We start from the raw sequence: 16,950 nt of genomic DNA, 5'->3' as shown, positions 1-16,950 counted from the left end.
TCATTAATTACACTTGAGAAGCCATATTTAAGGATGAGGCTAATGTTAAATGTGTGAAATGAAAATTAAATTTGTTCCTAAGAACATGATTTTTAAAAGATGTTACCTGGCTGATAAGATCAAAACATTATAAATACCAGAGTTACTTAAGGACAAGAAAATAATTTAATCTCAAAATATTGGTAAAAAATTGCTATCAAGACCACAAACTGAAATCCTAGTGGCTTTGTATTTAATTATAGCAAGAGGCAGAAAAACTTGTATGAATAAAAAGAGAAGCAAGATATTACACCTATCCAAAAGATCTCCTCCTCTGCATTACTTTCCAGTCACTTATTATATAAAATATTTTGTAATTCTTTTATGTCATTTCCTCAGTCATGTCTACCCTTTCAAAAACACATCATAACCAACAAATGTTTAGGTGAGCAGTGTAAGCAGTATAAAAAATAGTAAACAACCTGTCTAAATGGAAATATAATCCTAGTTCAGGGTCTTTTCTTATCGTCTAGAACTGGTGAGTTAAAACTGAAAATTCTTAAGGATCTCAGGAATAGGACAGGGGATGGAAAATATAAATTAACTACGGAATCCATAATTTTTGCAATATGCCAGCCAGTAGTGAGATTCCCATTTTATTCTCAATTTTATGCCAATGGGAACAGTGAAAGAGGTAATTAACATAGGTATTTGTGCTCAAAAATCAATTTCTACAATGATTTTACTTTAGTAATAAATGCGTCATACTTTTAAAAAACTAAATTCAAAGCATTAGAAGTTAAAATGTATTAAGTTAAATCATAAATGTTCAAGTTACAAAAATATTTCATAAAATGTCAACTTCTCTGTCTTCCAGGAGTAGAATAATCTTCTAAAGAGTTCTATCAAAGTGTACCTGTTTAGTAGCAGTAACTTAAAAATAACTATAAAATGTTCTGGCATCAGAGAGAAGCAAGATTTTGCCTTAGTATGGTTATTCATTGTTATTTCTCCCATCTGCTTCCTATTCTGTGTACTAGAAGGTTCTAACAAATAAAGGGAGGGGGGAATCATAAGAAGCATTTTAATTTATTCTTTTTTAATCCATTCCTGAAACTTTCCAGAGGAGAGGATTTTATCAGGCACCTTCCAGGAAGAAGTGTTGGGCTATCAGTGGTTAACTTTGCAAACTAACATCCTATGAAGAGGAAGAGAAGCTTGGAGCAGAGGTTTAGATGTAACACCTCAGCCTCTCTCCCTGCTGTTGTTTTGCATATTTGGCTTTATTCTGTTTAGCAAAACTGGGTATTTTCCCTAACTCTTCTAATTTTGACCTCTGGTATACCAAACCTTGAATTAGCAAAATTGACTGCTCTTTCATATTCTTGATCTTATTCCTGTGGCTAAATACTTTGGCCCTAGATTCAACTCCATGTTTCTGATCCAAACCTAGTAACTTGAACTTCATTCCTGATCATGAACTTGATCTTAATTCTGATCATTTGGACCACTACTCCATCACCTCAATGTGTGTTAATACAAGTATAAAGGCTCAGCTTCATAGCCACCGTCTGAACTAAAATGGCTGCTTCATAACCCAAGATGACTTACAGGAGGAAAATAAATACAACAGAAATAACATCAAAGCTTTGGCAAAGAAAGATTAACTCCTGAAAGAAAATGTGATGATCTAGGAAAAATACAAACAAACAAAGGAAAATATTTAGAGAATTCGTTTACGTAATGTCAAAACAGAAGAATTTAATCATAGAATAAATGTAATAACAAAGTTTTCCGCTATTTTAAACTGAGATGAAAACAGAGTTCCTTAGTTGTATCAATATTAGGTAGATTTACTCAGCAGTGGTCAGGCTGATGTCCCACCTGATTAAAGGGGGAAAAAATCCTCTCAATTCGGAACACCTCCACCTCAATTGATCCTCAACAGGTAAACAGTATTTAAATTAAGCTAAAATTAAATGCAATTTAGCTGAAGATAGATGTCTGGATAATGATCTAAAAATAACCTTTATGCAGGTGAATCCAATTTTTATGTTTTGTTGCCTTTGAAAGCAAATAATCAAGTCTTCTCTATCACCTTGTTTGATTTTCTTTGTAGCACTTACCATTATTTAAATATGTATTATTTATTTGTCTATGTGTTCATTTCTATCTTCCCTATTCTTCTATTTCTGTTAGAATATTAACTCCATAAGGGCTGGGACCATTTCTGTCCTGTTCATCACTGTATTCCTAGTGCATACAACAGGGCATGACATATACAGTAGGCTTTCAATAAATTTCTCAAATGAATGAATTAATGGTTGTGCCGCTTTGATTCGATTTTTATGAAATTAGGAACAAACAGTTATCCCAGGAGACCAAGAAGCCATGAATACCAACAGTATTTCCTAATATGCACCAAATGACTGCTCTAATGATTGAAGTCGGTAATAACAGCAGAGGTGGGGGGCTGGGGGGAGTCAGGGACAAGAGAATTTAGAAATCGTTTGACTACAAAAAAGAAAAAATCTATGTTTTTCTCCCCACCCAGCACCATGGACAATATGAATACACATGACGTTTACAATACTAATCAACATCTAAACGATTCCTAGATCTCTTGTTCTCACATCCTTTGATTCTGAAGTTATTTTGATTTCTAATTTTGTTTCATTTACATTTTAAAGAAAAATGTTCTTTAAGAAAATGCCAATTGGTTAATGCCACCTCACTTATTAGTGAAGCCTGGTCCCCAAATATATAGATTTTCGTTAGAAATCTCTTCTCAACTGTCAGTAGAGATGCCTGAAGTGTTGGTGATATATAATCAAAATGAAATCTAATATCTGATTCCTTAGTAAGGGAAATGGTGAAATGCTTCAAAGTGAGAAAAATGCAGTTCTGGAAAACCAACTGGAAAGCTGCAGAGAGCTCTAGCTTCCCATGTTCACTCTGATACTACTTTTACCTTGTCCTTTTTCCCTCCACAGGCAGAAAAAAAATACATACATACATACACTTATATATGTATGTATATAAATATGTATATATATGTACACACACATATATATACACACACATATACATATATGTGTACCTGAAAAAGGAAACTTTCCTTATATAATCTCCCACAGCATTGACTAGTACTGCCAGCTATGTAACATAACAGAGACGAGGGTAAAATATTTCTGATTTAAAAATATCTAACATAATGAAATTAGCATTTGAAGAGACTACATAATTATAAAATATCTGACAAGAGTCTTTAGTATTTTAATACTGGAACCTCTAGTATTAGAAGGTGATCACCACAGCATTTTAAAATTAATAATCATAAAAAATGCTAATGTTTTTAGCAACTCAAAACTAAAAGTCATAATAATTACTAACATGTATTGAAGGCACTATTATCATCTCTATTTTACATATAAGAAAACGGAGACAGATATTAATAACTTGCCCAGAAGCATAATGGTATTAAGAAATGAAATAGGGACTCAAACCTGGGCAGTTTATAGACTGAAACATACAGCAATGTATCCACTCCTGATAAACCTTACCAAAAAATGATGGATACAGGGCAAGAGCACAATATCTGCCAAAGTGAAGTACAGGCCTTCTACAAACACATGGTCCAGAGGCGGAAGGTCAGAAGCTTTCGCTTTTCTGACATGAGCTGGCTCCCTGTTGGCAGAAGCTGGTTCCTCATGTACTGTGAGCTTTGAAAATGCCACTCTCAGTTCCAGGCTCGCCGATGAAGAGTCCACCTCTTCAGATGTTTCCTGTCTATGGACCTTGCTCTTCGTTTCTTCCTTAGAAAGGGAAGGCCTAACCCCAGCAGCCTTCTGCTGCTTCAGCTTCTGCCGCCGGAGTTTGTCATCATTATGTACCCTAACGGGCTCACTAAGCTTCTTCTCAAGCTCTAGTATTTCGGCAGGGATAGGTGGGGGCTGGTCAGAAGATTCTTTGAGAAAATTCTCAGTAGCTAAAGGGATGGTAAGTTCGCATAGCCTGGTCCACTGACTAACCTGCAAAACAAAACAAGAAATGAAAGGATTCTTTACTTTCAACATAGCTTGAAGAAAAATAACTTTCTATTGGGAAATAAGACCGGTTTAGAGAATTTAAGTCTTGAGCTAAACCATCTCTGGGCTAGGCTTTTACGCTCTATCAAGAGACATTACAGTGCTTCAGAAGTGATAACATTAAACAATGGAGGTTCAGCATTCCTGTATCTGGAATATATGCTATTCTCCTGTGTCCACTTACCGAATAAATCCTCACTTCCCAAAGCCTTTAAAGTACACTCCCCCTAAAAAAGCTCAGTTTCCGAAACACTGCTACTTTGAGCTCCTGTTCATATGTAAAATTCACTTTAAAAATCCTCAACGTAATTAAAAGGTAAAGAAAAAAAAAAAAGAGAAATCTTTCCCTAAAAATAATGTCTCTAAACCTCATAAATTAAATCTTAAATTCTTATCTTCCAATACTGCGCTGAAATATCGGTATATGTGAAGGGCTATTTTAACTCTTTCATTGGTTACTGTAGTTTCTTTTAAGTAAATTAAATTTTATTTTCCAACAGAAAGTTCAAATAAATATTCAAGTGAATGTGTTGTCACTTATGGCTTTAAATAACAGAAAAGAGACATTATACTTACTTCAGCACAGGCTTTCAAGCAAGTCTTCTTAAAACCCAGAAGTTCCAAAATTTCCTTCTTTGAGGGGTCTGCTTCATATGATTTCTGGATTATGTGTCTCAGAACAACAGCAAGTCCTGCTCTACAGAAATTGTCTGGTCTTTCTACTACTGCAGGTAAACAGCAACTCTGGACTATTGGTGGAAGCTCTTGCCTTGAAATAACCTGTATTTCAACATCCTCCGACAGTACACTTTTAAGTAGTGAAATGCCTGTGCTTTCTCCAGTGAGGACTAAGCAAACTTTAAAGATTTTGCAGTCACAGTATGATAACAAAAATAAAGTTATAGACGTATGAAGAGGAAAGATGCACCCTTCTTTTTGGTGAGAAAAGTCCAAGTATAGATATTCTTCTGTAAGACTTTTCTTAATGCCTTTCATTTTCTTCTTTCATTGGGTTACCTGAAGCATAAATTGAAGTGGTTATAGGTCTTAGAATATAGCAATTGCAAAGCTAAAATAAAAGATGAACATTTTAAAAACATTTTCTAGAAATCAGCAGGGATTTGTGATAGATATGATTCTACAAGAATTGGTTCTTGGAACGAATAAATGGCTTCCAAAAGAAAGATTCCTACCCTGTCCAATTAACTAGTCTTAAGGGTGATTTTATATCCAGCTCCTTTAAAAAGAGCATACCTCGGGTGCTTGGCAATAGAACTCTCCCAGTCAAGTATTGATACTTTGGGGTCTCACTACAGGTGAGAACAAAAGATGAATAGAATGGGACATAAGAAATAACCAAGAATACCTAGAGTTGTCTGGGGATAATAGCTCTGAGAAGCTTGATGAATACTGCTTGTTTTATGCCCCTAAAATATAATAATTGAGGGGGGGATATATTCATTCTCTCACAAGAAATGGATTCTCCCAAAGTGGATTTTGATATGTGATGAGCTATTGTATGCTGAATCACAATAGAAAAAAATATTTGAAATTCTCCATAACTTAGATGTTGATAACTGAGATATCTCAAAGTTAACATGTCCAAAATCAAGTTTCTTATTTTCTCCCTACGCCCAAAACCTGTTCCTCATGTATCTTCCCCATTTCAGTTAATGGAACACCATCCTTCAGCTCTTCAGGCCAAAAACCTGGACAATCATTTTAAATTACTCTTTTCTTTCACACCCCCATAACTAATCCATTAAAAATTTATTTTGGCACTACATTCAATATATACCTAGAATCTGATTATTTCATTCCATCTTCATTGCTTCCACTGTGATCCAAACCACCATCACCTTTCTTCTTAATTATAGCAATTGCTTCCTAACCCTGCTTTCCATCCTCTAGTCTATTCTCAACATAGTAGCAAAAATGATACTGTTAAAAATGAAATAAAATCATGTCACTTCTCTGCTCAAGCGCTCTAATGTCTTCCTATCCTACTCAGAGAAAAGGCAAAGCTCCTGCAATGGTCTACAAAGATCTCCTTGATCTAATTCTCTTTGTCTCTTTGTCCATCTCATCAGCTCTCATCTTCACTCACTGCTACAGCAAAAGTAGCTTGTTGTTCCTCTAAATCACTAGGCACATTCCCACCTCAGTGCCTTGGCACTTGATATTTCTAGTGCCTAGAACACATCCATACCTCCTTTAAGTACCTACTCAAATATCAACTTTTTGAGATGTTCCCTGGCTACTGTATTTAACTTGCAAACCCCAACTCCCACTTTTCCTGAAAAAACATTTCCATCCCCTTCTATGCTTTTCTTCACAGCACTTATTACTATTGTAACATACTACGTTATCTATTTTGGTCTTAGCCCAATAGAATGTTCCATGAGAGTACAAATTTTTATTCACTGCTATGCTAAAACAGGACCTGCTATATGTATATATGTGTATATGTATATATATGTGTGTGTGTGTGTGTGTGTGTGTGTGTATATATATATATATATATATATATATAGTCAAGAAATATTGAGTGAATGCATGGACGAATAGACATGTTGGTTATTTTAAAGATGCAAACATACACAACCTTGTGGTCAAATTATTGATGGGTGTTTTCAAGTCACAATCCTTAAGACTTTTGTCAATTATGACTTTTTGTTTGATTTCTACATTTCCTGGGTCTAAAATTCCCCATGTTCTAATACATAAATCAAAATTCCCAAACTGACACTAGATGGCACTCTTTAAAAGCATTCGCCATGTAACAGGAAAATGGTATATTGGAGAAAAAATTATTTTAAATTATTTAAAAATTATGTTAAAAGCCTTTAAAAAGTACACATGCAACTCTTTCTTTTAAGTGTATTTGAAATGTTAGTGCACCTGAATTTTAGGGTGCTAAAATTTACTAAATTTCCTTTATATTCTAAATTCCTTAGATTTTTTTTTTAATCAAAAGCAAAATAGTTAAGTACTCTTTAATCATCTTGGTCCTCAACTTTTTTATTAAAGGGCTAATAATCCATTATAACAAAGGGATATAGTTAGTAAAGTACTGTCGTGGAAAACTTCTTGATAATGCAAGTGATCACCAGTGTTTTATACTTCTTTTGTTAAAACATAACAGATCTGCACCATGGTTTGTTACTTATTTAAAAGATTATCTAAGGGTAAATTATTTCATGTAATTTAAAAGCAACAACACTGTAACCCATGGAAACCATTTTCTCCCTGAGCTAACTTAATTACCTTTTGGATTTTTTTTTCCTCCACCTAGAGCTGATTTTAAAACAAAATATTAAAGGGCATTTGTTAAAGCTCACAGGCAAAAGAAACCAACATTTTGTAGAAAATCGATAGTCTCTTTGGAGAGCTTATCCCTATATATCTATTGCTGATTAATTTACCAATCCTCTTAACTCCCTTTGTTGACAGTGAGATGCTATAAAGAAGATCCCTAAATGTTTCCCCAATAAGCAGATTTGAAAGAAAACATAATCGATTTCCTCATTTGCCCAGCAGTCTAGGAAATAGTAATTAGAGACTAGTCCTGCTAACACTTAAAAAAAACACACACACACAAACAAAAAACTAAAAACATCATACTATTTTACAGCTTTTGATTTAGGATATGCAGAAACATTTTTTAAAAAATTAGAGTACGTGTATATTTGCCACTTCCCAATCCACATAAGAACCTTGAGAATTAACTTTTACACATTCTAGAAACTTTTTTTGCTGTGAGCACTTAATAAATGCTAAATGTCAACAAAATAGAATAGCAATAATCTGCCCTTGGAGACATCTAAAAATTAATGAGATGCCTAAGAGAAAATGCAACGTACTGTTGATTCTTTTTAAAGATTTTTTTTTTTGATGTGGACCATTTTTAAAGTCTTTATTGGATTTGTTACAATATTGCTTCTGTTTCAAGTTTTGGTTTTTTGGCCGCAAGGCATGTGGAACCTTAGCTCCCCGACCAGGGATCGAACTGGCACTCCCTGCATTGGAAGGTGAAGTCTTAACCACTGGCCCGACAGGGAAGTCCCAGTACTGTTGATTCTTCACATAATTTATTTCTTTAAATATAGATGTTGGGTTTTTTTTTTTCTTCCCCTTGAAGATTAAAAATGTTACTTAATGATCTTAGAGTTAAAAAAAAATTACTCTCCCTGGGCAATTTCTCCACATTAAATACTACTGTAATTTCAAAAATAAATATTAAGTATTAGCAAACCTGTACAAATTTGATATTTGGTTTTGGCTTGTACTATGTCTTTAATTTTTCAAGAAAGTAGATCCCAGTACTGTTGATTCTTAACATAATTTATTTCTTTAAATATAGATGTTGGGTTTTTTTTTTTTCTTCCCCTTGAAGATTAAAAATGTTACTTAATGATCTTAGAGTTAAAAAAAAATTACTCTCCCTGGGCAATTTCTCCACATTAAATACTACTGTAATTTCAAAAATAAATATTAAGTATTAGCAAACCTGTACAAATTTGATATTTGGTTTTGGCTTGTACTATGTCTTTAATTTTTCAAGAAAGTAGAACACAGTTTTTGCTTAAAGTCTGCAAATACCCTCAAAAGAAACCTTCTTTTTTTTTTTCTTCTTCTCCAGTTCTACCTAGAGAATTTCTTATTTTATTACTTTTATGTCATGAGCTTTAAAAAAGGTAGGTTTCGTAGAATCATCCCCTAGGTCTCCAACACACAGAGCTGGGGGCATAGCTCTTAGTCCAGACTACATTCCTGCCAAGCACAGAAGTGCTGTATGTCATTTGCTCTTTCTCAGCTTTGACAGGTGCCACACTGCAACTGTTCCTGTGATGGACTGAGAAAGCAGCAGACAACACCACAAACGTGAGATACTGAACAGAGCTGATGGAGTGTGCATCTCCTCCCTCGAAAGGCCAGCCTGCTTGGGAATGTTGCAGAGGGAATAAAAACAGGTAAAAAGAAAATACTTAAGCCTTGGTTTCATTATTTGGGAATCTTTAAAGATATTTTTCAACAAATGAAGTAGTCACAGGTTTAATTAGGAATTTAATCTTTTTTTTTTATTCTCATTCCAATTAATATATCTTGGTGTTGATAAAATGAAACATTTCACACATGAAAGGGGAAATGAGTTTTATAGGTGTTTTCTTATCTAAAACCATTTTACTACTTTACTCCTTGCATATGTATATAGAGAGAGAAAGAAAAAAATACCATAAATAAGTATGAAAATAAGCATACTTCTCTGGAAGCTGGAAAAATAAAACTTTTGTGCTCAAAATTCAAGTCTGGATCTATGGCAACTAAATATTACATAATAGATAAATAAGTTATATATTATATATAAAGACCAAAAAGTGCACAACTGCAACTAAATATTAACCAGTTGATTTTTTTTTTTTTTCTTTTGGTACACGGGCCTCTCACTGTTGTGGCCTCTCCTGTTGCGGAGCACAGGCTCCGGATGCTCAGGCTCAGCGGCCATGGCTCACGGGCCCAGCCGCTCTGTGGCATGTGGGATCTTCCTGGACCAGGGCACGAACCCGTGTCCCCTGAATTGGCAGGCAGACTCTGGACCACTGCGCCACTAGGGAAGCCCTGATTGTTTTTCTTTAAATAAGAAATTATCACTGGGCCTGGGATTTGACAGGAGCTTAATAAATGTTAAATGAACAAAGAATACAACTCTAAATAATATTATGTACATTTTATTGTCCACCAGCTATGTGCTAAGCACACAGAACTTTTGTGCACTTCAATCCTAATAACCCTTAAAAGTACATTTTACTCCCACTACACAGATAAGTACTGTACTTCAATGCAAAAGCATGATTTGAATCTATAAAGGGATCTTATTGGAAAACATTAAGGAATAGGTATTGTTCTAACATAAATAGCACTACTTTATAAACTTCATAAATTGAAGCATATTGCAATTTTATTACAGCAACAATTTCACCGGAGTGAAAATCATCAGAAATTATGTTATTCTAAGCAACCGTCCTTGATAAAAACCTCCATGCTGAAGGCAGAGTTATTTGACAATTCTCAGCACTGGATTAAGTTTTTTGATAGTTCCTTCCTAATTCCCTTTATTGGATCCTCCTCAGACCTCTTAGTGACCTGTAGCTCTGTACTTTACCCTATTCTCAACTTACACTCACCCCCCTGATTACTGGCTTTCAAAATTTGATCATGCCACACAATAAGAAATAAACCTTATAATGAAAGTCATTATACACTGAATAATACTGATACAAAAGAATCACCAAGAAATATCCTACCACATGAGATATAACTGACAGTTCACTCTGCTTTTTCTTTCTTCTTCTCCAGGGCTGTTTCATTGTTTTTAATGTTGGTTAGTACTCACTAAAGTGATTCCATGACCTATGGGCCACAACTTACACTACAACGGCACTACCCGAGGTGATTTGCAGTGCCATAGGGTTAAATATCATCTAAGACTCCTATACATGTATTCTACTTGACTTCTTCACTTGGACATTTTTCTAAACCTGTTCCTCTTTCCTCAAGTAGTCCCCATTCTTGATAAAACAGCAATACCATTTACTTAGATGCTTGGGCCCATAATTCTGAAGTCTCACTCAACTCCTTTTTTCTCCCTCTTACCCTACTATTTCTACCTTTGAAATACATGCTAAATCTAACTTCTTAGCACCCCTACCAATAACACTTTAATCTAAGTCATCACTAGCTCTTACAAAGACTACTGCAAAAGCCCATTAACTATTTTCCTCCACTCAACACAACTGTCCATTCTGCAACTATAGTTAGGGTGATCCTTTAAAAACATAAATCAGACCATGTCTTCTGTTCACAACCATCCAATGGCTCCCCAGAACATTTAAAATAAAATCCAAATTTCCTATCATGGTCTCTAGGGCCTGATGTGACCCTAGCTGTGTTTCTTTTTTGACCTGATCTTCTGCCCCTCTTCCCTCTTGTTCACTTCCCTCCAGCCAGTTCTCCTTGCTGTTCTGGGAAGATGCCAGCAATGTCCCCACGCTTGAGAATTTTGGTACTTGCTATTCCCTCTGCCTAGAATGCTCTTCTCCAAGATATTCACATGGCTTGCTCCTTCATTTCACTGAGATCTCTGAATATTAACTCAGAGCAGTCTATCCTGAGAAAAAGGACTCCCATCACTTCCTAGCCCCTTATTCTGCTTTCTTTTTCTTTACGGCACTTTTTTTTTCCAGCTGTTATTCTAGATGTTTATTGGAATTATTAGGTCAATTATTTGAGAAACCCATACACTCATTCAACAAATATTTATTGAGTTTGCTACTATGTGCGAGGAATACAGCACTTATTACCTCACATATCTCCAATGCTGAAGAATACTCAAATTTTAGTTCAAGGAATGTTTAGTTCAAGCCTTAAATTATGCTTTATATTTCCAAACTTCTCAGGGAAAATAAGGGATCTGTGTTGAATTGAAAAGATTTTCTCCAACCAAATATTCAAAAAATCTGTTTGTTTAGCAATTATACTCCAATAAAGATGTTAAAATAAAAAAAAAAATTAAAAAAAAAAACAAAAAAAAAACAAAAAAAAAAACCAAAATGCTGGAATATAAATGTGACACCCTAAGTCCACTTGAATATTAACTGCTTATATTGTACAGAATAAATAGTTCAAAGTAGTTTACAAATACAAAAAAATCACAAACTCTTATTTTTCTTAAAGATTCAAATTTAAATTTAAACCCATTAAAATTCCCCACTACATCAAATGTTCAACATTATGAATATTAGAACTTAGCTTGTGTTTTATACATAACAATAACAGTATTTGGTTGCAAATCTCACTACTTTCTTTCAATAATATAGATAAACAAAGAAAAGCCTGCCTCTACAGAGTTAGATAGCAGCTTATTACCTTAGATAGCAAAGTTTAAAAAAAGAAAGAAAAAACTGAGCCATTTCAGGGCTCACTACATTATGTAATGTGAGGACACACATCATTAAGTCCTAGAGGACAAAATCCTATGATTAAAATTAGCTGCTTATCTGGGCAAGAAGTGAAAAAAAAAAAAAAGTTTAAAAAAGCTTACTGTAACCTTAGCCATAAGGGAAGTGTGTCCTCTCTGGAGAATCAGGGAATCATCTGTTGCCATAGAATCATAATGCTTGCAGCTAAGCCTGACCTCAAAATTAACAGGGATCCACAGCATGAAATGCTAACGTGTTAGAAACATCGGCAAGCCTGAAATAAAATTACTGAATACCCACAGCAACCAATACCTGTGCTTATTATGAACTAAATGGTTTAAATTCTTGCTTTCCAAGTACTAATCATAACAGAATTCAGTAGGCTACTTTAAAAACTTGAAGATAAAAACAACATATGCTAAGGAACTGTGTATGCTACCGATATTTTAGTTGACTGGCCTCAAAATTTGTTAAGTTTCAAAAAAAAATGTGTTAAGTTTCAAGGTCTGCTAAATTGTTGCTGTTACCCACTTGCATACTCAGTCTTTATTCTTATTTCAAATCACAGGTGATATAAAAGCTACAAAGTAAATACAGGTTAAAACAAAAATAAAAACAAACCCCCCAAGACCCTTGATGGGCCTTCTACTACAGCAGTTAAAGTTTGAGCTTTGTTTAAAGCAGGCAAACATGTAACAGAAGTGTAAAAAAATAAAAGAATTGATAAAATAAATGTCAAATCTCACTGAGTTTTTCAGATTTATTTTTGAAGTTAGGACTCTTAAAACAATGCCTTCAGGTATAACTCAAACATAATTTCAAATAAGTATGCTTAAGGCAATCCTTTCAGTAGTGTATATTCCCCACCAGGCAGCTGAAAAGTCACATAGCTTAATGTTTGATTTATTAAATATGATAGCAAATCACTCAGTTGTATTTATAACAAATAATTTATTTTCACAATATTTAAGTGACCATGGTTAAAGTTTAAATTGTCACCACTAGTTTTTGCCAGCTTTTGCATTTTCTCCTTTAAACACTGTTTCTAGATAAGCTTAGAAAAAAGTAGTACTCTATCTTCTCTTATCAATAATTTAGCAGAAGACATATTATTAAATGCTGGCATTTTCTTGATATTCAAGAACTTATGACAAGGAATGGGATCATGGCATTAGGGGATCATGATGTTAAGAATAAAGAGGGGGAGTGGGGGAACAAGTCACCTAATCCCAAACCAGGTAGAGAAAGTACTCGTATCAGTAAACGTTTTGGAAGTCAAAGCAATTTTCATGTAAGTTAAACTCTAACTTTCTATAGAAATTTAAAACCAAAGTGAAACACTGCTTTGATGGTGTAACAGAAGCAAATGGCCCCAAATGAAGCAAGTTCATTAGGGTAACTGTTAAGTAGTATTCACATACAACTGCTTTCTCCAGTGAGGAAGGGCTGGAATAAAAAACTAAGTGGAAAAAAAAAAGTTAAAGCGCGATCCAAGAGGTCTTAAAACCACACCTAGCAGCAAATGGCAAACGACCCCACAGACTGCTGCAACTGGAAGCTGCTCCATGCCCCCATCAATAAAGGAAGCCACGGGGACTGGTCCTGGAAAAACTGAGAAGGGGCCCGGACCCCTCCACCCTTCCCGCCATTCCCCACATCCTCAATCCTGTTTCCCCAGATGCCAAGAGGCGGCTTTACGGCGTCTCAGGGACTGCGGAGCCGGCGGCCCGAGCGCCCTCCTTACCTGGTCGCAGAGGCGCGGCCAGGCAGGGAGGGTGCGTGAGCGTGTGGGCGACACGGACCGCTAGCGCATTCCCGCCCCGCCCGAGCCGGGTTTCCCGAGGCAGCTTCAGAAAGTCTTCGCCCGCGGGCCACACGGAGCCAAAGAAGCCGGGAAAGAAACAACGAAGGTCGCGCCAGGGAAGCAGCGGCCCCCGCAATCATTCATAATCCGGCGGACCGGAAGGAGTGGGTTACGTCACTTCCTACCGTCGCACAGCCAATACGTTCCCCGGTCGACCCTGCTGCGGGAACCTTTGTTTTTCCGCTCTCGGAGCCGGCAGCTGCCGGGAGCGGTTCGTGAGGCCACCGGGAACTGACGGGGCAGCGGGGCGGAGCGGTGAGTTGTTACCAGCTCACCGGCTCCCAGTCGACTCTGGGAGGCTCAAGACTTTTGCGAGGGGCGAGGTGGGAGTGTAGTTCCGTGCGGTCTTAGTTTCCTCGCTCCCTGTGGGGACACCTCGTAATTTGCAGGCGGTCGAGTGCCCAGGATGACCGCTCTCCCCTTAAGTGAGGGTAGTGCTTCCTCGGAGGTTGTGGCGGGCTGGGGCACGCGGACCGGGGGCACACGGACCGAGGGCACAGCCCCAGGGACTAGGTCCTTGGAACCCTGTCTCCGACCTTCCTCGGAAGGTTTTGGCGACTTCTCTCGACAGCTCTCTCTGTCGGCCTCTCACCTTCTCTCGAGCTCACTTGTCAAGGACCTTCCCCTGTGCTAGGCCTTGGGTGTGTTATGACTTTGATCAAAAAAGATTGGCAGTCCTTGTCTGAGTGTCTCTGGTCGCTCTTCAGATTCACTATCACTTGGTTGGTTTGGAATCAGGGTCTTTCCGCTTCCCTTATGTTTCCGGACGTATGCCTAAGGTTTCAGTGTAATCCAGGGTCAGGAACTCAGTGAGGGAATGAAAAGGGCAGCATCTTTAAAAGGTTGTTTATTAGAATGGGTTGCAAGAGCTTGCAAAGACATAAAGGGCAAAGCTTTCTAGAGCCGTTATGTGATGGCAACCCTAATATTGCACTCTGCGTGAACAGGGTCGATTTCCTTCATCTCGTTCACGTGCAGGTGATCAACTTTAGACTTCTTTTAAGATTCGCATATAGGGTGGGAAATGAGATCTAGAGGAAAGAATATATTTATATATGAGTACCCAATTTGGGTTGGAGAAATCACAGAAGCCCTAGAAAGTGACATTTAAACGAAACCTAGTTCATTCACTCTACAAATACTTTGGAGAATCTGTGAAGTTCCAAGCACTAGGTATATAACTGAATAAAACAAGTTCCTGCTTGCATGGAGTTTACAGTCTAGTGGGATTAATGAATTTAAATCGGATCAAGGATTGGGAAGAGAGTATTGCAGATAGGGACATTGTACAAGTCCCCAGTCATGAAAGAGGTGTTTTTGTTTTGTATTGCTTTTCTTTTTTTTTTTGATGTTTGAGGGTTTGTGGGGAGGGGCAGTTAGGTGGGGATGGCTTAGAATTTCTTTTTTATTGCTTTTTGTGAAGAGATTTTGGACATGATTAGAATTGTGTAGAAGAAGAGGAAAGACCTTTATACTTTGATCTCTATTAATTCCAAAGCCATTATTTTGTGGTACTTTGCAGAATAGCGAAGTGGTAGGCAAAAAAGAGAGCCTCTCCCCTTAAAGTACTCAGAGTGTTATAGAGAATGTACAAATGTACAAAAAAAGAGTGTGGTTCAAGGTAGAAAGTTCCAGTACCATGAGAATGCATTTTGAGATATCCTAGGAGGACAAGATTAGTTGTATAGGGGGTAGAGAGGAACACAGTAGCTGTGAGTAAAGTTCTCATGAGAAGGAGTATTTGAACTGGGACTTGATAGCATTTGGAAATATAAAAATGGGTTATAAGCTTGTCAGAAAAAATGAGTAGAATTAGCAAGCCCAGCTAATGGCTCTGTACTACAGAAGGTCTGGGGATGAAGAATTAAAGTTTTTATGCCAGTTACTGAATCTTTTTAAATGGTAGGCCAAGAAATTTGGCTTTATTTTAAAGACAGTGGGAAGCCTTAATTTTTGAGGAAAAAAAATGAAAACAGAAAGAAAGGAAAGAAGGAAGAAAAAAAATGTGTTGCAGTAACATTAATATGGCAACAGTGTTGAAGTCAAGAATAACTAGATTGTTGCTATAGTACAAAAGGCAAATAACAACCTGAATCTGAATAGTAACTGTGGAAATGAAAAACAGGAATAGATGTGAGAAACGTTGCAGAGTCAGAATTCACAGGAAAGGCCTGCTGATTGTTTAGATATAAGGAATTGGGGAGGACTCAGTGAGGCAGAGATTTAGGCCTCAGACCCGATTAATGGAGAGTGTGTCATTTATTGAAAGAAAGTGCAGGACAGGGAACTTTTGGGGGAAGATATTCATAATCTCGATTTCAATCATAACTGAATTTGAGATACCATTAAGGCAACCAGGTACACATGTTTACTAAGCAGTTGGAATTGTGGGGGTTGAGCTTAATAGAGATTGGAATGGGGATAAACGTGAAATCAAGTTGAAAACATGATATATATAAGATTACCACAGAAGAAATTGGTAGCAGAACTAAAGAAAATAGACAAGAATAGATACTTGGGCAATACCAAGAGCAATGGGGATGAAGAGATGACCCAGAGAAAGAGTAGCCAGAGATAGAAAAAGAAAACCAGGAAAGCTGAGTATTACTCGTGGAGGAGGAAAGATTTTTGAAAGAGAAAGTGAATAACATGTATTCACTTGGCCAGCATTTACTGAGTGCCTGCTATCTGCCAGGCACTCTGTTACAAACAGGGATTACAGTAGTACGTAAGGTCAGTGCTGGCCCTCATGGAACATACATTCTAGTGAGAAAGACAAACCCTGTTTACACAATTAACAGTGTAATAGCTGTGACTTGTAAATACAGGATGTTTTAGGACCATATAACAGTAAGACTCCTTATTTTGTTAGGGGAATGTACAGAAAAAAAATGAGACGAGAAGGGTGAATAAGATGAGGCAAGGGACGCTTTCTACTAAAGAGCTGGGGTAAGAAAGAGTATATGTTGAAAGATTTGAAATAAGTCATGTGGTTACAACAGAAAGTGGGAATAGCTTGAGATACTAAGTAACATTTAAT

General features: G+C 36.6%; 2 protein-coding genes across 4 annotated transcripts in view; one reads left to right on the top strand and one right to left on the bottom strand.

The window, feature by feature from the left end:
* The window catches only part of GSTCD (glutathione S-transferase C-terminal domain containing), a 128,788-nt gene extending 114,812 nt beyond the window's left edge, over positions 1-13,976 (bottom strand). The window contains exons 1-3 of the mRNA XM_024754040.1: positions 13,791-13,976; positions 4,644-5,084; positions 3,543-4,010 (exon numbers count right to left, since the gene is read on the bottom strand). Of these exons, the coding sequence (XP_024609808.1) occupies positions 3,543-4,010; positions 4,644-5,063 (888 nt within the window). The 5' untranslated portion in view covers positions 5,064-5,084; positions 13,791-13,976. The remainder of the gene's footprint in view (positions 1-3,542; positions 4,011-4,643; positions 5,085-13,790) is intronic.
* A 75-nt stretch (positions 13,977-14,051) lies between these two features.
* The window catches only part of INTS12 (integrator complex subunit 12), a 33,736-nt gene continuing 30,837 nt past the window's right edge, over positions 14,052-16,950 (top strand). Inside the window, exon 1 of one of the 3 annotated variants that reach the window (XM_024754043.1) lies at positions 14,052-14,165. The gene's annotated coding sequence lies outside the window, so the exon portion shown is untranslated. Of the gene's footprint in view, positions 14,234-16,950 lie in introns of all 3 variants that reach the window. The other 2 variants (XM_024754045.1, XM_024754044.1) reach the window with 2 other exon arrangements.

The sequence above is a fragment of the Neophocaena asiaeorientalis genome, unplaced genomic scaffold (genome assembly GCF_003031525.2).
Source record: "Neophocaena asiaeorientalis asiaeorientalis breed wild unplaced genomic scaffold, Neophocaena_asiaeorientalis_V1.1 scaffold189, whole genome shotgun sequence".
NCBI classification, from domain to species: domain Eukaryota; kingdom Metazoa; phylum Chordata; class Mammalia; order Artiodactyla; family Phocoenidae; genus Neophocaena; species Neophocaena asiaeorientalis.
Note: the sequence above shows the minus strand (reverse complement) of the source record. Positions and strands in the feature narration are given on the sequence as shown.